Source organism: Exophiala xenobiotica (genome assembly GCF_000835505.1).
Source record: "Exophiala xenobiotica strain CBS 118157 unplaced genomic scaffold supercont1.3, whole genome shotgun sequence".
Classification (NCBI taxonomy): Eukaryota; Fungi; Ascomycota; class Eurotiomycetes; order Chaetothyriales; family Herpotrichiellaceae; genus Exophiala; species Exophiala xenobiotica.
In genome coordinates this window covers 4,116,049-4,138,063 of record NW_013562492.1, presented here as the reverse complement: position 1 = coordinate 4,138,063, position 22,015 = coordinate 4,116,049, and the positions used below count along the sequence as shown (strand labels likewise).

Genomic DNA, 22,015 nt, shown 5'->3' with positions numbered 1-22,015 from the left:
AGCACTTATGCTCCTTCATCTTTGGGGTTCTCAAGGTCTGAACTTATCTGATGGCCTTTTGTTGCTACTAACATTACCTTGTCTTTTTATCATTCCATTGCATTATGTTGCTTTATGCCCAGTTGCCCAGCATGAGTAATGAGCATATCATGTCGATGCGGCTCATCCGTTAGACGCAATACTCCTCACTCCGTTGGCTTGGGCTGGCCTTGGCCGGAGCATCCTGCCTGCGAACACCCCGAGCGTTTTCCTGTTGGGGGACTGGTATCCCTTGAAAAAGCAAGGCGCAATTTGAAGCCTGTGCAAGAATTGGCATGAGTCCATTCCATCCCAAACGGGTCGTCGCTCATGTCTGACAGGTTTAGGGCTCGCGACGAACACACACAAATTCTCTCGAAAGCGTATGGAGCAGCCATAAAAACCGTCAAAGTACAGCATCTTCTCGTGCCTCTCCAAGTCACGCGAGATCCAGAGCACCTCGGAAGCAGTCTGTCAACCATCTCGTCGACCTTTTCGAGACGGTATGCACTTCCTCATTTTGGCGTAAGTTGGCTGACACTATCCAGAAGGAAAGGCTCAGCAGAACACCTACTGCTCGCCTCGATCGTACTTTCACGAACCCATCGCCGTCTCTGCAAAAGAGATATACCGCAGCACTCGACTCCAACAAGGAACCTTTCTCGTACTATCGTCCTGAACAGGCCTATCGCCGTGAGCCCCTCCGAGAAGAAGACCTCCGACGCGTCGAAAAGGTACTCACCGCCAGACTTTCTAGCATCTATTTATCCCGATCGGACACAGTTCAGTCTACTGTCCAGTCAACAAGTCGATGTTCGCCATCGCAGAGGCCGACGATCAGAGTTAGCACATCCTCTCATTCGCTTTCCATCATCATCCCCGAAGGAGTCAAGCTACCTCTTGTGGCGACAATACACTCGCCTGGCTCTTTCGACACGCAAATGTCAGATAAAGCTCGTGAGCAGGAGACGGAGGCTAACAGTACTCTGCGTGGAATCTCAAGGCCTGGGCGGAAACAGCGTCGGGCAACAATCTCAGGGGAAAGTACAGACACAGTTACTCAGGCCAGTGAAGGTCAAGATATATCGGCTGGACTAGGATTGCCTTTTCTCGCAACGGTCAGCAAAGGTCGCCTCAACGTTTCCGAAGCTTCTATTCCTGCACCGAAAAGCTCCGATATCTCAGCACAAGGACAAGTCTTCACTTCAACACACGAACACCCCGAGAAGAGGGAGCCTACCGACGCTACAACCGCACAAACTGACCCCACTGATCTGATAGACTCTGCTGGCCCAGCTGCAACGGCCAACGACGGTCTTGAGCACGAAGCAGCGCCTAGCAAGCTAGGTGACAAAGAAGTCAATTCTCCCGGTACTGGCCTCGCTGGCTTTGCCACAAATCCTTCCGCGAGATCTGAAACGGCCATTGACCAAATTCGGGGCACTCTGCCAGAGCTTGCTCCGTTCGACTCATCCGCCCTGCCGGAGATCAGAATCCATAGACCAAGTGGGACGATCATGGCCACCCCTCTGGGAGCTTCTGCTGCAAACAGCGTAGGCGTGCCGGCCACTCCAGCCCCATCTGCTCTCGGACAATCTCCTGTAGGAGCCGCCACTGCACCCCTGGGTGGCACCAACCTGACTGGTGCAATTCCACCACCAACCGGCCTTCCGGTGAATCCTGCGTCGGTCACCGATGCCCTCCCTATGAATACGACGGCCTTGAACCTTCCAGTACCTGGACTACCCAGCATCCCCAGTGTTCCTTTAGGCGGGAAGGTTGGCAAGCGCAAGAAGGTGGTGCGCAAAGCTCGGAAAGTAGTGGTCAGGAAAAGGCTGCTCACGGTCCTTTTAGGCCGTGAACTGGCCAATGCTGTCCAACCTTTGCTGAAGCAAGCCACTTCCGGCGTTGCAGGTGCACCCCTACCAGTGGATGGCGCCAGTGATTTACTATCTGCCCAGTCGGTGCGCATTGAGCGGACAAGAGATATGCGACGAAAGCAACTGAACAGGAGGATTTCTATTGCCAAGATCTATGCAGCAGCTGAAGCGCGCGAGAAATGCCATACTTGCCGGGGTTTGATCAAGACCAGGTATCTTCAAAAATGCCGTCGTCTCGAACTCGAACGGGACAGACCTGGCATGAAAGCCATCGACAGGCACGCAGCTGGAAGGGCTAAGGTGGCACAATTGAAATGCAAATGTCCTAAAGGGTTGGCAAGAGCTGAAGGGGCAGGTTCGATTGGAGATGCCTGAGTCATGGAGTGCGTTGGATGCAGGATGCGCGTTCCGATTGTGTTTAGCTGCACTGAACCGCTTATGTCTGATGGGACTCATTGGAGCATTAGGCCGTGTTGAGATACATTATCACTAGCATTGGTTGGTACGGGCAACATAGTCCCTTGGCCATACACCCGTTCTCTCATAAAGTCATCATTAAACGAGACTGCAAAAGACTTCTGCTAATTATCCATCTGTCATGCCTTTGATTTCAATCTACTCAAGTCGCGCAGCACTTTCTCAACATCCTGGGCTGCTTTCTCCAGCTCTGCGTCAGGACCGGTTTCGAGATATTTCAATTTGACGTCATAATGAAGGGAGACAAGTTCATTTGCTCGTTGAAGCTCAGAGTCGGTTTCGTCAGCAGCTGAAGGGGCGTTGATTGCATTTGTAATCGATGCACCATTTGGTGGTGAAGACACTTGACCGACTTCGGAGGCATTCGTGGTTGCGGCTGGCTTCACCAGGGCAATGGCGGCTTCGTGGGTCTGTGATGATAACCATTCAGTATCGACAGCCCATCTCGGACTGTTTGTCGTCCACCTACGCATATACTCAATGACTTGAGATCCGAAAGGAAGGCTGCAATCTGCATTTTGTCCTCGGAAACAAGCGGTATCGAATCCCACTTGAAGCTAGACGTTCGAATTTGTAACACTTGAGGTCTTCAGTTATGGCGACTGTCGATGACGAAAAAGGAGAGCTTTGATTTGACCATTCTATCGATTCCTATTGCTGGTAGTGAAAACAACAAGACCTTTGCCCAGAGTGGATCGAGTTTCAATCAAGAAATGAGCAAAGTGAAGTCCTTGTTCGTGCATTGCGGAAAGAAGCGACTGTCTGACGAGTCAATTATCTTCAAACTCTTACACAAAGCGTGACAAAGATGCTGACTTTATGTGCCAACATCACGTGTCAATCCAATAATGCGTCCGTCTGACACAGCCATCTCCACGTCGTCATCTTTCTATCAACCATTTGAAACTTGACTCTCTTCGGTCAACTTTTGACCACCAGCAACCTCATTAATCAATTTCAGTCGACAGCGTATCATTACGATTCCAAATCCTTTGCGCGTAGTGCATACGGAGGAATATACCTAGAACATTCCTAGGCGCCTCAGCGGCGAGGAAGAAAGAAAATCGATACGTCGCAGCTGACCTTGTGTGGCTCAAAAAGAATTTCACAGCAGGAGATGTTGTCTCTTACCGGTTATTTGGCCATGTTGCAAACAAGCTCACCATACCAACCGTGGTGTAAAGTGCCCGAGTTTGGCTGGATCCCGCGATTTCCCATTGCGAAGACTTGATTGTCTGGTAGTGGGGATCTTGCAACCACATCTAATCGGCACCCAATCGGTTCAAATCACTACGGTTGGAAAGATGAACAAGCTGGCGCAGTACTTCACAGCTGTGTGCTCCATTCTTGGTGGCGGCGTTCTCACAATCACAACACCACGTTATGCAACCAGCGACCACTAGCGGAAGGCATCGCCCTTAGACCCCGAGGCTTCTAACGTTGTCCAATTCTCGTCCAAGTGCGCAACAACACCTTCCGTCGGTTAGTGTGCTGGTCAAAGTGCCCTCCTGCTTTCGATACGCTGCCGCACCGAAGTCCGAATACGTCCTAGGCCTCATTACGGTACGCGACGGGCTCTTCTAGATTGCCTGGAATTTAAGGCGTGCCAACAGTTGGCTGCTTGACGAGCTATATCCGGACTTGCCGAAGGTTGCGAGCCTCACTGGATGCCTGATGCCTCGATCTGGCAAGCTGTTGCTCGCGCCGGTCCTGGTGTTGCGTAATCGGAATCTCTTCCCTTGGCCAGCATTGCAGCTGTAAGCCCTGCTGGCATCATAATGCGTCTTATTCCAAATCACCTGCAACCAGAACGCTTCTGGCGTCGAGAGTTGGATGTGCACGGATGTGGCATGGTGCGGATGAGCAATGTGGTCCACGCTTGGGGTCATGCCCACGGACGACTGCATTTGAAGGTATGGACCGTTGATGCTTCGCACTTTGAGTGCTGAAAGGAGAGGGTTCTCCCGAACAGATCCCTGCAGATTGAAAGGACAAGCGTCCAAGAGCAGTTACGAGCGCTTGGTGCCCTGCTCTCATAGGGTTGATTCTCCAAAGCGATGCAGACAAGGCTCACACTCAGCTCGAGCATTTTTGACCGTGGTACAAACTCAAAATCCTTGACATGCATATTCACGTCAAAGTCGTATGGTAGCGTTCTGTGGAGCAATGCTGCGAACGCTCTGAATTGATACCGTCATGGTATTCGCATAATATTGCAGTTTCAGACCAGAGTGTGCAGGCTTTGCGCAAGATGAGCTACGCTCAGGGCGCTTGTCACCTTCATCCTTCCTTCGATCAGGAGCACAGCCCATGCCAAAGTGCGATCCACCACAATCGTTGGTAGACCATTATTTGATCTTCAATGCAGCAGGCCCAGAAGGGCTTACCTTGCCCGGGAAAGCAAAGCCTCTCTGTCTGAGCACAGCCGACAACGGCACTAAGGCACACTGCGCGGTTCAGGATCAGTATTTTCCAAATATGGTGGTTTTCTTCCCTCGAGAATTGCATGGGAAGCCAAGTCATGTACTCCGTTCGAGGCCGACAGTGCTCTCACTGTCTCAAGGGCTCTTGTCAACGGGCTATTGACGTCGACATCCTGGCTAAGAAGACGGGTGCCTTGCTGCTATCAACATAACGACAGTATCACCAGGGAGTCGCTTCCGGCCAAAGCCGTAAGGATATGCCAGATTAACCCATATTGGGGCAAACAGCACAGTCACAGTGACAAAAGACCCCATACCCGCTGATCAGGCTGCGCAATATCACAAAAAAGGTACCTTATATCCATACCTACCTACCTCCCTACCCAAGGTAGGTAGGCGTGGTAGGTAACTGCGATAAATGTTACGCACGGTAAATGTTACGCACGGTAATAAATTGTGTTGGAATGACGACCACCACCGGCATTGACATGGAGAAATCGACTTGAATTTTCTAGCTTCCAGGCGTCATTTCAATCCCTTTCTCGCCCCCTTTTCCCGGCCCGTCGTTTCAGCCTTGTGAACATCAGTCGGCAAGGGTCGGGCCTGATCAGCCAGGTCCTGTTTTCTTACGGGGCGATCTTCACACGAAACGCACACAGTCTGCCTGCAGTGTGCAGCAGTGTTACGAAGTCTATTTCCGACGCGGAAGCCTTTCTTTTTTGCATCACAGGTCCCGAAAAAGTGCGCCCACCTAATCCGTAAAGTGCACCCAAATCCTACGAAGCTACCCCGTAAGGTAGCTTCAGCTTACCTCCCTGGGTGCTCCCTCTGAACGTTCGTATCTTATCTCTTTGCACAAGAAGCGCAGGATCGCGCTTCCTTGCATCGACATGACTACCGGTTCATCGTCCTCCCACTTCTGAGTGCACGTCATAGCATGGGGATTCCATTCCCAAAAATGGACCATGCGGCTGCGGCGGCGTCGGTTGTATGTCGGTGTCGAATGTCCATAAGGCTTGACACTGGAGATCCTCGATCCTCGATCCTCGGGCGTCCTGATATCTGCATCCTGCATTCCTGCATTCCTGCCGATGTGCTCTGCTAAAACGCAATAATACGGATGTCGGAGCTTGAACAAAATTCTCCGTCAGCAACACCGCATGTGTAGCACCAGGCATCCATGCTGTCGGTGTTATGCCGTAGATTGTTCTTATGACGACCTAGGTGCATGCTCGGCCTTCCTTCTCGCTTACCTCCGCACCGCTCCTGCAGCTGACCCAGCAGGACGAGGCATCAAGGCCAGCCAGGCTGATGCTTCGTGATTGCCCTCCTTTCTAGCCCAGTATACTCGCCTCCGCCTGCTGCTCGTTGACGGATCGTGCCACGATCTTGCATTCATTGAGGCTTCTGGTTGGACTGGCATTTTGCAAACAGTATGCTGAACGAATAATTCTTCGAGCTTGATTCTTGACTTCTGTTTTACAGAGCAGTGTCGGAAGGAAATGGAATATTCAAAGAGCCTGACAGACAACCGGCATCAAGGAGTACCCCGTTGGATAAAAACTACGCCAGACAAGGGAATATGAAAGGGCATTGTAGATGTTCATTGGACAGCCGCGAGCTCGCGCCGGTGATATCTTCGATTCAATTGCCGGCGGTTCCCTCGTGAATACCAGAGGGTCGATGACAAGCGTTTGGGGAACTCTCCAAGGGTATGTCTAGTTCTGGGACCCTCGTTCTTGTCGCCGCTCTAGCCCTGAACATAAATGTACATGCGAACATCATACCACTTGTCCGTGATTCCGCATCATCCTCTTTGGCATCCTGATCCTTCTGCGACGGAGTTGCATTGCAGTGCAGACCGCCTGTCGTGCGTGCTTTATCTGCACGGTGACGATATTGAGAGCTGCTTGTCTGCGCTCCTGGTTTGCAGTTCGATCCAGTCCGGAAAGGTCGGCTAATAAAATGTGACACTGTAAGTGGTTGAATCCTTCCCTGGCAGTGGATGAGGCTTAGCGACTCATGCATTCCTTGTCATGGCCGGATGAGCATGCCGAAAAGGCCAGTCTTTGGCGACGATCGAAAGGGTAATGATTACTAGCTAACAAGCATCGTCGTGGAATTGTAATTTCGGGCCTGAAGGACGGGCTTGGTGTCGTTAGAGAAGGCTTGGCATAGAAAGCAGGCGTCCGGTTGACCAGGAGTCGCCTGTCAGAGGCGTAAAATCCTTCCGACCAAAGTGGCCCGGACGCTTTTGACTATTCTATCCACTGAGGGAAAGAAGCACCCAAGCAAGTCAGTTATGCTAGTCATCTTGCGATCGAGCATCATGCCTTTTCCGTGATCGATCTCGAGCCGTCGAATCATCTTGCCAACGGCGTCCCAACAGGCCGACCACTGAAGGGCAGGATCGCGGAGTGCGCGAGAGGTAAGCACTAAGGTATCGGATGAGGGGTCGAGGGGCTGCCATGTCGTCAGCAATCGATATGCTTGTTCTGTAGCTCGTCGGTTTGCCAGAGCTTCTGGAGCTTGCACGAACACGGCGGTCAAAGAACGTAGTCAAGAACGAGAGCCAATCAAAATTGTGTGAATTTGATGGATGGCGGTGTCAAGGCCCATACCGAACCATCCGCTTGACGCTCGAGGGCGGCGTGGCATGATTCAATAGGTCTCATGCAGAATTTGACTTCGTGCAGCTGTGGCCCATCACTCAGTTGAGCTGCTTCCCTATGCACCTGCCCACACCATCGCAAAATCGCGAGACCCTGCCGATGTTTTCCAAGAGATTACCAACACGTCCATTGTGCCCATAAGCGGCCAGCTTTCGCAGCCCGGACGGGTTTTGTCCACAGAAGAAGTCAAAGACAACGGGCTTGAGACGCAGGCAATCGGTTGAAGGACAGGCTCGAGGAGCACTGCAGCAATTTTCCGTGGTTGTGAAGTATTGGTGAACGCTGTTTGACCAAAAGTACTATTTCCACTTCCACTCCAAAGGGTAGTGGCCTTGTTATGAGAAGGGCTTATATTCCCCACCCTGTAGGCAGGACGCTCAACAAAAGCAACGTTGTACTACCCAGACGGCAAGAACCTGTCCAGGTTGGAGCCTTGCCACTGATAGGACAGGCTTACTCGGAAATGCGCCGGTGTTTGTCGTCTGTAACTTGGAACCATGCGGGATGAGTCGTTGACGTTACGTGTCCAACTTGTCCGAAGCCTGAGCCGTCGAGCGGTCCTCCATCGTGAGGAAACTTGGCCTTGCTTGCATGGCCGAAGTAAGGATGTACCAGTGTCATGGTGTACTGCTGTAGCTCTGAGTGTGGTAAGCTCGTCATGCATGCAAAGTGTCACTTCTGTACTGTGACCATCCAGTCCGGGATCCTGGGTACGAACATGGATGGTGTGATGATTGGAAGCGTGTAACGTCAATCAGGAAACATTCCTCTGCGGACAAGGAACGTCAAAGTATGACAACACAGCTTGGATCGGCAGAGAGGACACTCGGTGGCCACTTGCATCGACTACCTAGTAGTCAATGATCACAAATGTCATGGCGGGCATGCGGCTTTAACGAGGCATGGCGGGGTCGGGTAAGACGTTAGGCGCCTGAAGCAGGATGGGATTTCTGCAACTAGGATCTTCCCGCTAGCTCGCAGAACATGACCATAACCTTCAATCACCTTTCTCGATCCGAGAAGACTTTGAGTGTTCAGGCCGTATTCCAACTTGGGTAGGTCGCTTTTCATGTTTCATTTCGAGATTCATTGATTGTTGCACCTCCCATGGGTGGATCAGGAAGGCTGCTAGGACCACGACCCGGACTCGGCTCACTGCCAGTTGGCGAGATACCAGCAGAGTCTGCAGGAAATTCTTCGCGCAGGCAAACAGATTCCAGCATGTTGGTCCACTTCCCACTCTGCCCTGCATGGCTGTGTTTCAGGTGCTGTCGAAAATGATCGGCTCTGAAAAATTTCTTCGCTTGATTGCATTCGCCAAACTTGTGGACGCTGGTGAGATGATCAAGCCGACGATCCCAGTTAGGTTGAGGAAGATTAGGAAACTCCTCTCCACAATAACCACATGCATCGAATTGAGGACCACCTGGACTGGTAGACGGTGGAATTGATGATGGGTGGAATACCGCCTGGTAGTTAGGGATGGCTGCGCAAGACCAAGAATAACGTCGTAAATGGAGCGAGTTCTGATGACGTTCGGCTTCATTTTTGTTCTTGAACCGGTTGTTGCAATACTGGCAAGTATACTGTTTCTCCATTTGGTGAGACCTGCCAGTAGATTAGTATTGTGCGCCAGTAACTAGGGAGGGGTGGAATAAAGAGGCGTATGCTTCAACAAACTCACCTCAATTCCACCTCTGTATCAAATTTTCTGGGTTTCTTCGGACAACAATCGCATATGAAAGAGTTTCCGACACGGTTGACGGGTGGTAGATTGGTATCGCCCATGGGACTTTGAATAGATATCTTGGTCGTGGCAAGTTTTGTGTCAAGTGCAACTTGAGGTGGTATCCTGGAGGATGCGATTGACGTGGCAGGGCTCGCGACGGGATGGGCCGAGGTTATATATGCAGGGTGTGGAGGGTCTAATGATGAGTGCTTGTCGAAAGAGGAGATGCTGGTCATGCTACTGCCGGCCACCGAAACTGAAAGTGAGGACGCATATGAGTTGTGTCGGGCACTTGAAGCCGTCGAGGACACTGATCCATGTTTGGCTTGATATTTCGATACTGGTGACCTTGCAGATGCCGCTGCATGGAACTTTTGAAACAACTCGGCGGATGAGTTGCCACGTGATGGCGATTTGTCGTCCCGAGAAAGATCGGACGGAGGAGACCGAGCCCGGCGTTTCATGCCTTGCTTAGAATAGCGCTGTTCCCCATGATACAGGGAGTCACCCAGATTTAAATTGCGGAAACCAGCGCCATCGTCACCAGCAATATCGGACTCTGTGTCTGGGAATATTCCTTGCTCATAGCTGCCCCTTTGGGATCGACTAGCAAGACTCGCCAGGTCATCAGGGCTAGCAATTGAGCTACCAACAGACAGCAGGCCGCTTGGTCGTTGTTGCACGAAAAGTTCGGGATCGAGCACTAGTGACGCCGCCGCGCTGTCTGTCGATGGGCTTCGGTGGTCAATACCGTAGTCCCGCCATCCAGGCCGTGAGCCGGGCGAGACGCCTGCTGAAGCAGGACTTGTGATCCATCTGGATATCGGATCTAGAGAAGCCGCTGAAAGCTCATTGGTCGAGAGTGATTGGGCTCTGGGGTCCTTTATCTGAAGGGAGAGCTTGGTAGAATAACTCGTCGATTCTGCAGAACCAGATCTCCTAGAGTTGCGGGGAGGCGAATTTGGTTTTCCAATTTTGGATAGTAACCTTTGGTCGTACGCTTGCGATGAAAGGTTGAAATTCTGTTGCGCCAGTGGCATTTCGCCTTGTAACCTAGATCAGAAAAGGTAGTCAGCACACATTGTTCGTATGCAGCTAAAGGGGCGGCACAATCAGCCCCCACGAATGCAAACACCAAAAATCCACACACAAACATCAGTGGACCCGAATAATGCAGCAAGCATGCAATGGCTGACTAACCGTTGATTTGCTGAGGTTGGCGACGACTGTTTCCGAATCACCGGTACATGTGCACCTAGACGTATGTCGGCCTGCGACGGTGATCGAATTGTGGAAACAGTACTGCCTCGGCGGGTGAAGTCGTCGTCGTCCAAGTCCATATCATCGGCATCGCGTGACCGGTCAGAATTCCTGCTGGTGTCCATGTAGCCTCCGTAGAGACTCGAGCCCAGTTTGATGGGGGCGAGCCGTCTTGCTGAGTTGAATGGGTCACTGTTTCCCCAGCTCCAAGCGACGTCTATGCCTTGAGCCAGCTCTTCATTGTATCGTGGAGGTGGCAGCGGCGGCGGAGGTTCATCGAAGCGGGTGCCGGGTATCCTTAGTCCGTCTTGAGCTCGACGTGAATCCTCGTCCGAACTGTTTGAGTTCGATCGAGAAGTAGATCCAGGTGTCGCCGTATCTTGTCTGTAAGAGGGCGACCGCACCGCAGCGGCGGCGGGAGTCCTTCGGATTTCCATAACCTTGTTTCACCGTCACAGTAACATCGGAAGAGTGGCGAGCTTGTCGAGGCGTTCGGCTGTGGCTGATGGAGCCCGAAGCTGTGATCTGAAGGTGGCGAGTGCTGGTGTCCACTGGAATGGTCTGTGGACGTGGATATGCTTTTGTTTCTCGTCAAGTTCAGCTGACGTTGGTCGAGACGGTCTTTTATGGTCTTGGTCCGACTGTATGCAACCAGAGGACATTCGTGGAGGCTGCTGATCGTGATCTCGACTGGTGAAACAGATCAAAGCCAATTGATGGGCGTCCCAACGGACAGGGCGATGTGGTATGGATCCAGCGGTAAGGACAGGACGTAGAGTAACCCTCTAGAGGTGTCGAGGATTGGAAAGGTCAAAAGAGATGCGAGGATCAGTCAGAGGAGGGTCTGTCGGATATGAGGCACGACCGGGTGCAGGAGGGGTTGTTCAAAGGATTCAGGCGAGCAACAAGCGGTCGCCAACCGAGGAGTGGTACGGAAGGGTGATGGTCGTTGGCCGTGGCTGCAGCAAGTGTCAGTCGAAACCTGAGGTGTGAATGCGGACGGCATGGTGTTAGTCAACTCGTTCACAAGAATGGATGAGTCGCAAGCAAGCCAGGGTTGGATCGGGGATAGGGCAGAACGGAACGTGGGAAAGAAGCCAGGTAAGAAAAAGCGGGCCGCGGTGCGGGCTGCAAGCTGCTGTCGGGAGCAAGGGCATCAAGGGTATTCGCAAGGGAGTCTAGTCTCCACGGGCGGCGACTGCAAGTGTACCTTAGGTTTATTAGGCATTGTGCCAGGGCTGGTCGTGCGCCAGGCCAGCTAAAGAAGGGTTTGCTTTTGAGGCAGGCGGTTGCACAATGCACATCAAGCACTAAATTGGGGAAGGAGAGTGGCTCGAGTGGAAAGCAGATGCATGGTGTGGCTGCACGGGTCGCATGGGCTCCCTGGGCGCTGGTTCCATTCTTGATTGACAGTCGCCCATGCTTGTGGATTCGTATCGCCTGGAGCGGGCCTAGTGAGTCTAGCAGGGGCTAAATCCAAAGCCCTAGCACGCCTAGGGGGCACTGCAAAGGATGAAGAAATTTGGCCTACCATCACCAACCTGCAGCCAGCGAATCCCTAAGCTTCCAGGTGGTTCAGCCCTACGAAAGGGCAGGGCTGATCGGAGAGAGCTTCTTCGAAGAGGCTTCTCCCGCGACGCGGTGGAGAAGTCCAGGGGGCCTTGCTTCAAGTTCAGCCCATCAAACCCTCGCTCGCCATGCAGCCCGCGCTCTTGTCAACCTGGCCACCTGCACTTTTGGTCTAAAATTCAAAGATGGAACCGCGGCACTCTGCTGCTGGTCGGCTTGTTCTTTTCTCTTACACCGTCTCATCATCATCATCCTCACCCGTGCATCCTCCAGCCTTTGTCGGGCATGGACAACTGGGTGGACCGCCGCACAGTCAGTCTCCAATGTACAGTCCGACCACTGCGTAATGCGTTGGTCAAACAATAACAAACGCTTGCCTAATCTATCAGCTCCTCGCGAATTCTGCTACTGTGGTATATGTACCATCGTATGGCATCCCGCCATCCTTCAGAACCCGTGGACCCATCTTGTGATCTTCGGAAGTACATGGCGCGTCGGCCGAGGGAATCCTTCTGCTTGCCCCCAGGATGACACCTGGGCTAGGTGATGACGAACATTACCAAACATGGCAAAAGGAATAGACAAGAGGCAGCAAACTAAAAACGGCAGTCGTGTTGATACGGTTTACCGGAAGGGAGGATGATGGAGGCTAACTCAAGGGACCAAAACTTACTGCGCATCCTTGTCGAGCTGTTCCTGGATGACTGGTTTCGAACTTCCCAAGCCTGTTCGCCATGGACAAACATTTGACTGTGGCTCCGCACAATTTTGTGTACTCTTAGTACTATGAGTTGTGCAACCGTCTCTTGTGGCACTGTAGCCCTATGAAACTACTGTGTACGATGTACATTCGATGCCTGACACGGGCCGAGAGGGGCATGAGGCGAGCTAATAGATCAGGCAATGATTCGCAGGCGTGGTATGCTTTCCCCAGCGGTACAGTATGACATGTTTGTCCAGCCCGCCTCCAGCACGGCACACCGTGCATAGTGCCTGGTGAGCCATATCTCAGACATTTTAAGCGCCTCCTTTCAGCTAAGCCTTGTGGTTTGATTTCCGAGCAGGTGCGACACCAAAACCACCAGGCCACACAAACACTGGTACATGGCACTCTCTTAGTCACCACGTCCAGTTGTTCTAGCAGCGCTTCGTGCAAACCTTCTCTCGCTCGATCCGATGCGAGTCCACCCATGTCTGCACTACTTGTTCTGGACGCCGTATACTTACTAGGAATCCGCTTCTTTATGCTTGGCAAAATGTGGGACGTTCATGATATGATTCACGAATGGAGGTTTACCCGCTGGACCTGTGACAATGTCTGGGACGATACGAGTACTGAGGGTTGATTCTTGCTGATGTGGCTTGTACAATACGAAGTCTGATGGTACTATCCGTGTTCGCAGAGCATTGACCAGACAAGGCTAGCTTGGCTCGATCTCATCACGGGCGTTCGACAGCAAGAATGGTCCTCGCCGCCAGGATATCCGGAAGAGCGGTCCCTGAACACAAAGTCTGTAGGATCTTGGCTGAAAAGCTCGCACGCCTCTTCAACCTTTTGGCCTTGGTCTGTCTCGAGCCACCAGACATGTCAAGGTTTACGTGTTTTGCCAATCCAACCGATTCACTGACCTCGGGAATGGAATTTATTCATGTGCTTCGTAAGAGCGCCCCTGATCAACGAAGTCACGTCTGGCCCCTAGGTTCACGCGTTCACTGGCCACCTGGCCACTTCAACATCCTTGCGACAGTTCGTCATGATTTGTCTTGACCTCGTCTCATCTCGCAACGATGTCGCTCGACTAGAGGTGCTCTTCTAGGTTTCAACACCGAGGTGGAGTCGTCCAAAGCGCGATCCGAGGAGTTCGTGAAGTTTGTGAGGAGAGTTTCGTAACCCCTTTTCTATGAACAAGACTGCGTGCGAAGTTATTGCACGAGGATGAGTGGTCAGCCCACGTGTAGTTCACGTATCAGAAGGAAGTTCATGGCTTGGAAGTATGATGGAGCGAGGCTCAGGAGTTCGATCCGCCTTAAACCTCAATCCGGTCGATAGGACGAGGCTGCGGTAACGGCCTCACAAGCAATTGATTCCGCGCAGTTAAGTTTGGCAAAGTGAGCTGCATCCGACTAAAAAAGGCAACCGACTTGTGGAGGCTCTCCAAGCTAGAACACTATTATGAGGTGGTATGAGCTTGATGAGAGCTTCTGGAAGAATTGGAAACCCTACCGTTTGCTGCATGACTCCGGTCCTCGACTACAGGCGCCGGCGTAACGGCCCAAAGTTGGGTAAAGAGCCGGCGCATACTTGATGGATACGCCAGGCACCCACTCCATTAAACGAGAGATGGATTGGTGATAGTACGGATACTCCTTGGAGTATCAATAATCAGTGAATAGCACACACAGTGGGATCCTCAGGAAATCAGCTAGCTGGCAAAGCTCGCTTATAGCCAACGTTCATAGGCCGAGAGCTTGCTGTATCCGAGAGGTGCTCAGAAGAACCGAAACTCGTAAATGCGTTTGCCTACCTGGTAGTGTGTACTGCAAGGACTGACATGATCAGAACGATTCAGTGGCCTTCCCATTTCTCTTTGCCCAATGACAAGACGCTGGTGACTACGTCTGGAATGCCCTAAATCGGCATTTAATGGGGAATCGACGACTTGACCGCCAAGGTGATGTTTCATTATTGTCGCGCCGGTTTTCGCCTCTAGAAAATTAGCTGATGCAGGCCAACGTCACCCTGGACACGAGTAAGAGCCCTTGCGTGCTCTGCACAATCGGCAATGATCCAGGGATAGAAGGCCTCCAATAAGAGAACCCGAACAGATCCGCTTGGATTGCAGCTTGCAGGTGATCGGCACGGAACATTCTTCCCTCACAGTAAATAAAGATAAATTTAACGGCAAGTTTCGCGCCGATTCTCGTATCACAATGCGCCACAACGTAAAGTAAGTCGCTGGTAAGCAGCCAGAGTACAAGTACCAGGTCATTGTGCGGAGGTTCGCATCAGGCACGTGAGAGGCTTCTTAGTAATCTGCCAAGCTTCTCAAGGGTAGACTACGGATAGTGCACGTGACTATCAGCCGAGGCAAGCCGCAATGGTCTTTCCTTGCCCGGCACCCGGCAATTTGTAAAGGCGTTTGAAGCGGTGTCGATTTCTTCGTACCTTGGTGCCTCGATTCTGAATATCCACCATGAACCCATGACCAAAGACCTGTCACCTTCTCCATCATCTGCTCGTTGAGACAATCCAGGAAGATTGCACAATTTTCACCTCCCTGTTTACAGTTTAGGTTGAATGCCTGACTACTATTCTGACTCGGGCTAAATTTTCCTTGCCTCTTTCCTCTTGGTTTTCATCATTGGCTGAACAGAGGCCGAGGTCATCTGTCGTGCTGCATATTCATGCTTCAACATGGGTACTTCGATGCTACCTAGCAAATGTCCAGGGTATAACATCTACGTTGACGGGTAAGTCCTTCACAGACTCTGCGTGACTCTAATCCTCGTTCCCTGGAATCTTGCTCAATGCCGATCGACCAGCACATTACATGCTCGCTGACTCGAACCATGTTGCAGATTTCAAGCCTTGCGCCGTCCGGAGGCTCTTCAAGGCTCCAACATCACCCATGTCGTGTCAGCGATCGACTGGAAATTTCCGCAAGGCTGGGCTCCGCTCCGTGGGTTTCAGCATCTGCGCATCCCCCTGGATGATGTCTACGATTCCAACATCCTGGAATACTTTCCTCGGAGCAATGCCTTCATACATGAAGGGCTAAATTATTGGTCAAGGGCATCTCCCAACAATGCTCGTGAAAGCGGAGTGCTTGTCCATTGGTAGGTTGAGATCTCTCCTTTTTCCATGGAAACCATCCCTGCCTCTACCAGACTTTTGAAGCTTTCACTCCTCCCTTCATCCGGTCATGCCGCTGCAAATGCCTGTTGAATGTGTGAACACCTGGATCCAGCCGTTATTGGAATTTCTGGGCGGTGTGGCCGTTGGGATGATTCGTGGCCCTCTGCTGTGCGCCACCACGTCCCACGACTACTGTGTCGGCTACTTCCATGGTTGCTTGCGACGCAGCTGTCATGCACTCACGGAGTCGCCGAATGTCCTTTTGTACTCTCGATGAATGGCTTCGCACGACTGGCTTGGCAATTTGCTCTTGATTTTTGCCACGCTGAGGCTTTCCCGCCACTATGGGTCGAATGTGGCGAAATCCGGCCACACAGATGCGCGACCATCTGCAAACACCGGGTTCAGCACATTCCAGAGAGCTGAGCCTGTCTCGGGGATCCGGTCAAAAATCCATGGGAAAAAACATCGAAAGCCTGAAGTGTTGGCCTCATCACATGACTAGAGTCGAAGATCGGCAAGGCTGAGGTTACTTGCTTGCCTCGTACAATCCAGTGTGATATTCGCGTGATTTGTCTTGGTGCACAATCTTTCGTGGCTGCTGCGGGCGATTCAAGGGAAAGCTAACACTGTTCTCACAGTGCAATGGGCGTCTCTCGCTCCGCCACTATTGTCGTGGCCTACTTGATGTGGGTATCAAGACAACCCCGATCCATCCAACAGCCACAGACGACCTCACAATCTCATTCCGAGACCTCAACTTCTTCAGGGCCATCGACGGATGCAGATACAGAAGACGCCACGCCCGAAATGGTATCCCTTCCGCCTTCACCCCTCACCGTCGAGGCTGCTCTGGCTCTACTCCGTGAAGCACGACCTCAAGTCGAACCCAACTCCGGCTTCATGAAGCAACTACGGATGTACGAGGCCATGGGCTGCCCCACGACACAAGAACAACTCGAATCACACAAGACCTACCGCCGCTGGATGAACTCTCGTAACATCATGGACGCTCTGAGCTCAAACCGGGCGCCAGAGATGGCCGACATTAGCTTTCGGGACGAAGAGGACGACGACGGCGGCGATGATCTCAAGCCTGACATCGGTGAAAAGGTGACTAACCTCTCCTTGGCCAGCACCGACGCTGAGATTACCGATCCCGATATTTCCAGCTCATCTGTTCCTGAAGCTGGATCCCTCCCGCGTGCTGAAGTTGAGCTCAAGTGCCGCAAATGTCGCCGGCTGATCGCCAAGTCGAACTTTGTCGTCCCGCACAAACCACCTCCGCATCGGGACCCATCGGTCGACAACTCGACAGAGCCGTGCGCTCATATTTTCCTCCATCCTCTGTCATGGATGCGCGAGACACTTGCTCAGGGTGGGCTGGACGGACGTCTGTCCTGTCCAAACCCAAAGTGCGGAGCCAATATTGGCAAGTTCGCCTGGCAAGGGTTGCGGTGCAGTTGCGGCGGATGGGTGACTCCCGGCTTCGGTATCGCTAGGAGCAAAGTCGACGAAGCACGCCCTACCAAGCGAGGAACGGGTGCGGGTGCAGGTAATACAGCTCGAGGGGGCAATGCGATTCGATTGCCTCCTGGGATGAGGAAGATGGGAGGTAATGGCAACTTGTGATATTGCATTTCACCCCACGAACCTGACCTAGGCCCCCGAAAAGCCAACAGGAGACGGTGCGCATGCCTGACATCCTCGGGCAGTCCAAACGTTTTTGAGATGCTGCAACCTAGACGATGAACCCACGACGAAAACGAGACACAACTCCGGGATTGCTTGTCTGCGAGGCGACTCATTAGGCGTGCTGGCGGCCTGCGTCTCTCAGCATACTAATAGGAGCCATGAGAGACCAAAACCGAAGCGTGCGTCAAGGTGCTGTCGTGCTAGGCGAAGGCCGAGAACCAAAGGCCATGGGAATCCATGAAGCTGCATTCGAGATACTCTGCTAGAGAGCGAGAACCGTGCAATACCACGAGTACACCTTCCGTGATTCGGATGACTGGCAGTACTGGAATTTTACAAATGCCGTATGCACTCAGTCGCTCAAGAGCTAGCACGAACATGTAGGCCGATGCGACTGAACCACGTTTCGGCATGCAGAGGAACTGGGGGGCAGACCCAAACATCAGACTGTGGTCAGCATCACGTACGCAGCGATGGAGGATTGAACGGGGAGAAGAAGTAAGCCTGGTGACGGCAACCGGAATATTGTCACTCGCTGCTCACAATCACCAATTTGGGGTGCGAAAAGTGAGACGGACACCGGGCAGTTGAGGCGACGCGATGAAAAAGAAAAGACAGCGAAGAGAGCGATGGGATTCTGGTGGTCAGGCTCTTCCTGGCAACAGCCAACGAAACACGAGCTCCGATGCATCGGCGTCTTGGCGAGCTGGGGACTCACTTGACGATATGACACTTGAGACCGTCCTTTTTTGTGCCATGCTTGGTAAGCTTCCGAGAGGATGCAGACACCGACACCGACAAAGGGCTTGGATAAATCAATTCAAATAAGATGTGTCACGAACGCAAGCAAAATCCGTATGCATAAAGGTCTGGTGGCGCACCATCGTGGCTAGCTGAAGCCTTGAGAGGCGGGCTTCTCCCCTCCAGGGATATCTATCGGATTGCTGCCATCAATTGCTGACTTTCAGCCACAAGGCTCGGGTAGGCCTTGTGCCCTAGCTCCAGACTGGTCCGTCTCGCCTGCCGTTGGAGAATTCAAGAAGCAATAATGCCACCAATTTGGACAGTTGAATGGGAATTCTCGTGGCACGACGACTACTGGTATCGACTGCGATATTTCTCCTCTCACAAACCCGCGTGTTTCGCAGTGAGCTCACGTTGTTCTTCTCGACCATCCCTCATTGCAGGACGTGTCATGCAAATCATCGGCAGCCCATCTTGCAGAGGCCGTATTCCCACAGTCAGCCTGGTGCTCGCTCGCTCCGACCTTCCGCGGCTGGTGGCTCCGAACGGTCGGTGGCAGTTGCTCTCTCGGGTTGGAAAAGCTCGAGAGGACCCATGGGTGCCCATGATAATCAGAAAAGGCTAGAGCCCGTACTCGCTTTCCGGATGCTCAGAAGCCGACCGAAGAAGAGCACAACGAAGGATGTTCGAATGCATTAATTGATGTCATAGGCGTTGTTCACCGGCAGCATTCCTGTGGCCTCGCATGTATGGACCCCCCAGTCTTTGCAGTAAGACAATTAGCCTGCCAAGAGACTCGTCACTCGTGTCTGATCAGCCACCAAGCCCAGTAGAATTTCTGCGAACTCTGGAGAAGGACCAAGTAGGAGACGACCTAGGATGGTTCATTCTGAGTCTCTTCGGAAGGCTGCGACGGTTGACGGTAAGCCTTACGCGTATGTCAATGCTTGTTTGGATTCCGCGGTCAGCCTGATGGGGCTCGACAAAATCATCATCACTTGATTGTTTCAGCCTTGTAAGGCGCACTGGTAGTTCCCAGGAGGTACGACCTCAGACGATCCATGGAGGAAATCAAAAGTCGGTTCCAGGTGGGAAAGAGTGCGGCGATACGAGTACAGCTCCGCATACAGTAACAAGAGCGAATCCGATAAGGGCGTAAGAGTCGGTAAAAGTCAGAACAGTCGCTAAAGCAGTCTCAATCCTTCGACGCTGACATGTCTCGAGACTGCGGGTGGTAGTTGGCCCCCAGGTCTGCAGTTCCCCTTTCCTTATCAGGAAAATTAACTAACTTTGAACGGTCGAAGGATGCGCTTGCATCACGAAATTGACGACTTCAAGCTGTATGTTGACTAGACTCCGCTCGGTGACTCCGAGACTTAGTGAAGCAATAGCGTTTCATCCTTTCGTCTGACCAGCAGTGGGAAGACAAGTTCAAGATACGTCAAGGATGGATGAAAAAGGCGCATGACCTGGAAAAAGTGCTCGGGATTCCGCCGCCGTCAGATCGAACTCGTGTCGATGCTCGCTTATCTTAACCGCAAACTTAGGCATCATCAATAACACTGCAATAACAGAAGTGTGCAAAATCGTTGCATCCCAGTAATCGAAAATGGTTGTCTCAATGCTGCTCACCAAGCAACACTTTCTAAGCTGGCCGTATTGCGAGTCCAGCCTTGCCACAGATTATACGGGTATTGGAGATGCCGAGATCCCGTCCGTTGTGACCTTGGAGAATGTCGATCGAGCTGCAAACAAGCAATTCTGGTTAGAGCGGCCTGAAGGTGAGCACGACTAGGGGCATTGCGGAATTGACATCGTGCATGGACGGTCTTGCTGAAAACATACTAGAGACACCTCGAGTGCATGTGGTGTCAATGACGACCAGTTGCATACTGCGTGGTCCAGTCATTAAACACCGCGTTCACGGAAGGTGTGTCTCGGCGGGTGGCCGTACGGCGAAAGCGGATAGCTGCTGTTAAAAAGCGAGGTGTCACATAACACAACTTCATTGCTCAGTCGGACACGAACTGCATCATGCGGATTCGTATCTGTATTACACTTTGCAACCACCTGCCAGCGATACGTGTCGTTAGCTGCAGATTGTTGACGTACTTTCTTGGTGATGTTAAGCAGTTGACACCAGTCAACATGCTGAACGCCGACCTGGCTACAGTCACCGTTCAACGAAGCAAGACGGGATAGTCTTGGCTGGCGCTAGGGCTGATCGGCACCTGCGAACGCATTTGTCGACCGAATTGCAAGGTGCGCCAGCATCGCCAGCACGCAAACAAGCCTGACCACCCAAGACCTCGGTACGAATGGTGACTGGTTACGATCGATTTTCGCAGAGTGTCCGGGGTTGTAGCATAACCGAACTGTGATGCGCCTATGATTCGACGGCTCTCCACAGACACCACTCGTAGATGTAAGAGAATATCGACGGCGGATTTGTCGAAGAGTCGAACATCATGGCCTATCGTTTCGTGACGGGCCATGTGATTCCGTGCTAAAATGGTAAGAGTTGCGAAGGTGAGCTGTCAAGCAATGTCTCCTTTGGGCGCTGCAGGAAACAGAGTTGGGTCTTTCATTCGTTGTTGGTTTCTCTTTGCGATCTCCATGTTTCGAACTCGGTCGATTCTCATTTGATAGAAATTCCTAGTTGAGGTCAGACTTTGGCCACGGTCTTTGCACCCGAAAGGAAGAGGACTGACTTGTGCAATGCATAAAGGCGGGGAATATCTTCAGCTTTCTGACCGGCATTGGCACTGGCCTGAACGGCTTTGATCTAGATCATGAGTACTGTGCCGCCACCAAGTCCTTGAATGACTAACCTTGTCATCCCTGTCCTTTTCAGCCTTGTCGTCGTCCTCCTCATCCTTCTTCTTGTCTTTGTCATCGGCTTTGGACTTTTTCTTTGCTTTCTTCTTTGTCTGTCTTTCTTCATACTCCTGTTTTATCTTCTCGATTTCTTTTTCCATGGCTTCTTTCTTCTTCTTTGCAGCCTCAGCCTCGGCATCGACGATAGCGGAGGCGAATCCTCTATCGCTGAGGTGAGATGGGCAGATGTAGAAAAAGTCCTAGCAGAACCGTTGGAACAGGAAATACCAAAGAGTAGAGCTTCCATCCTGCAAAAGCCAACTCTCGTGAGGTACGCACCTTATTGTCTGGTGTTATGAGCACCTTGACAGATGGCTTGTAGCAGATATAGCATGCTTTTGAAGAAGCCTCGGCAACAGTCCGCAGATGGTAGATGTTGGGGAACGGTAGAGACATGTTGAAAAGGACTATGATATAGTAGGCATGTAATTCTTATGTCAGCCGTTCGTTGAGCCCTCGACGGCGCAAACCATGATTGATTTTAATAATCAAGGAGATGGACGAGGGTGAAGTTGGTGGTTGAATCGTGTTCTTGCTGTTCTGTTCAGCCCTATCAGCAGCAAAGGCCGCTAACCCCGTTTGGAGCTAGCGTACTCTATTGCATTCCAGGTCCAGTTGTCCATGCTCTTCACGTAAGGTAGTCATTGAGAAGTAACAGATGGCCATCCTCATGCTTCCATCCGATAACTACATGGACGTTTTGCAAGTCAGAACAAACAAGCAAGAAAGAGGGACAGTGGTTGTGACTTACAAGCAGCGCCCATCCAATAGGAGCTGCTTACCTAAGGCTTCCTTATCAGCTCTTATCGGATATC

At 52.0% G+C, this 22,015-nt stretch overlaps 5 protein-coding genes across 7 annotated transcripts; 2 read left to right on the top strand and 3 right to left on the bottom strand.

The window, feature by feature from the left end:
* Nucleotides 1-335: 335 nt before the first annotated feature.
* PV05_05796 lies at nt 336-2,430 on the top strand. 2 transcript variants are annotated; one of them, XM_013462339.1, is made up of 3 exons: nt 336-521; nt 567-711; nt 776-2,430. In XM_013462339.1, exon 3 carries the CDS (start codon nt 960-962, stop codon nt 2,271-2,273), a length of 1,314 nt encoding a protein of 437 aa, XP_013317793.1. In that variant the 5' UTR covers nt 336-521; nt 567-711; nt 776-959; the 3' UTR covers nt 2,274-2,430. The 2 variants fall into 2 exon arrangements, with proteins under 2 accessions (XP_013317793.1, XP_013317792.1); XM_013462338.1 differs by having other exon boundaries at nt 567-2,430.
* On the bottom strand, nt 2,345-3,064 carry PV05_05795 (uncharacterized protein). Its single transcript, XM_013462337.1, has 2 exons — nt 2,845-3,064; nt 2,345-2,785 (listed from the first exon to the last, which is right to left on the bottom strand). The coding sequence occupies exons 1-2, from the start codon at nt 2,890-2,892 to the stop codon at nt 2,495-2,497; spliced, it is 339 nt and encodes a 112-aa protein (XP_013317791.1). The 5' UTR covers nt 2,893-3,064; the 3' UTR covers nt 2,345-2,494.
* Nucleotides 3,065-5,301: 2,237 nt separating this feature from the next.
* PV05_05794 lies at nt 5,302-11,484 on the bottom strand. 2 transcript variants are annotated; one of them, XM_013462335.1, is made up of 3 exons: nt 10,400-11,484; nt 9,155-10,252; nt 5,302-9,078 (listed from the first exon to the last, which is right to left on the bottom strand). In XM_013462335.1, the coding sequence occupies exons 1-3, from the start codon at nt 10,894-10,896 to the stop codon at nt 8,538-8,540; spliced, it is 2,136 nt and encodes a 711-aa protein (XP_013317789.1). In that variant the 5' UTR covers nt 10,897-11,484; the 3' UTR covers nt 5,302-8,537. The 2 variants fall into 2 exon arrangements, with proteins under 2 accessions (XP_013317789.1, XP_013317790.1); XM_013462336.1 differs by having other exon boundaries at nt 5,302-10,252.
* A 3,731-nt stretch (nt 11,485-15,215) lies between these two features.
* On the top strand, nt 15,216-19,872 carry PV05_05793 (uncharacterized protein). Its single transcript, XM_013462334.1, has 3 exons — nt 15,216-15,499; nt 15,608-15,865; nt 16,526-19,872. The coding sequence occupies exons 1-3, from the start codon at nt 15,444-15,446 to the stop codon at nt 17,514-17,516; spliced, it is 1,305 nt and encodes a 434-aa protein (XP_013317788.1). The 5' UTR covers nt 15,216-15,443; the 3' UTR covers nt 17,517-19,872.
* PV05_05792 (uncharacterized protein) lies at nt 19,747-21,706 on the bottom strand. The gene is made up of 4 exons (XM_013462333.1): nt 21,480-21,706; nt 21,155-21,400; nt 21,035-21,108; nt 19,747-20,978 (listed from the first exon to the last, which is right to left on the bottom strand). The coding sequence occupies exons 1-4, from the start codon at nt 21,594-21,596 to the stop codon at nt 20,861-20,863; spliced, it is 555 nt and encodes a 184-aa protein (XP_013317787.1). The 5' UTR covers nt 21,597-21,706; the 3' UTR covers nt 19,747-20,860.
* Between the last annotated feature and the right edge of the window lie 309 nt (nt 21,707-22,015).

What these genes read in the sequence shown, in the direction of transcription:
- PV05_05793 (XM_013462334.1), top strand. Translation starts at nt 15,444, where the DNA reads ATGGGTACTTCGATGCTACCTAGCAAATGTCCAGGGTATAACATCTAC. An exon ending in TATAACATCTACGTTGACGG is followed by an intron (nt 15,500 to 15,607) that starts GTAAGTCCTTCA and finishes ACCATGTTGCAG; the next exon opens with ATTTCAAGCCTTGCGCCGTC. An exon ending in AGCGGAGTGCTTGTCCATTG is followed by an intron (nt 15,866 to 16,525) that starts GTAGGTTGAGAT and finishes CTGTTCTCACAG; the next exon opens with TGCAATGGGCGTCTCTCGCT.
- PV05_05792 (XM_013462333.1), bottom strand. Translation starts at nt 21,596, where the DNA reads ATGTCTCTACCGTTCCCCAACATCTACCATCTGCGGACTGTTGCCGAG. An exon ending in TCATAACACCAGACAATAAG is followed by an intron (nt 21,401 to 21,479) that starts GTGCGTACCTCA and finishes CGGTTCTGCTAG; the next exon opens with GACTTTTTCTACATCTGCCC. An exon ending in CGCCTTTATGCATTGCACAA is followed by an intron (nt 20,979 to 21,034) that starts GTCAGTCCTCTT and finishes GACCTCAACTAG; the next exon opens with GAATTTCTATCAAATGAGAA.
- PV05_05795 (XM_013462337.1), bottom strand. Translation starts at nt 2,892, where the DNA reads ATGCAGATTGCAGCCTTCCTTTCGGATCTCAAGTCATTGAGTATATGC. An exon ending in TCAAGTCATTGAGTATATGC is followed by an intron (nt 2,786 to 2,844) that starts GTAGGTGGACGA and finishes TTATCATCACAG; the next exon opens with ACCCACGAAGCCGCCATTGC.
- PV05_05794 (XM_013462335.1), bottom strand. Translation starts at nt 10,896, where the DNA reads ATGGAAATCCGAAGGACTCCCGCCGCCGCTGCGGTGCGGTCGCCCTCT. An exon ending in CCAACCTCAGCAAATCAACG is followed by an intron (nt 10,253 to 10,399) that starts GTTAGTCAGCCA and finishes TTTCTGATCTAG; the next exon opens with GTTACAAGGCGAAATGCCAC. An exon ending in GATACAGAGGTGGAATTGAG is followed by an intron (nt 9,079 to 9,154) that starts GTGAGTTTGTTG and finishes ATCTACTGGCAG; the next exon opens with GTCTCACCAAATGGAGAAAC.
- PV05_05796 (XM_013462339.1), top strand. Translation starts at nt 960, where the DNA reads ATGTCAGATAAAGCTCGTGAGCAGGAGACGGAGGCTAACAGTACTCTG.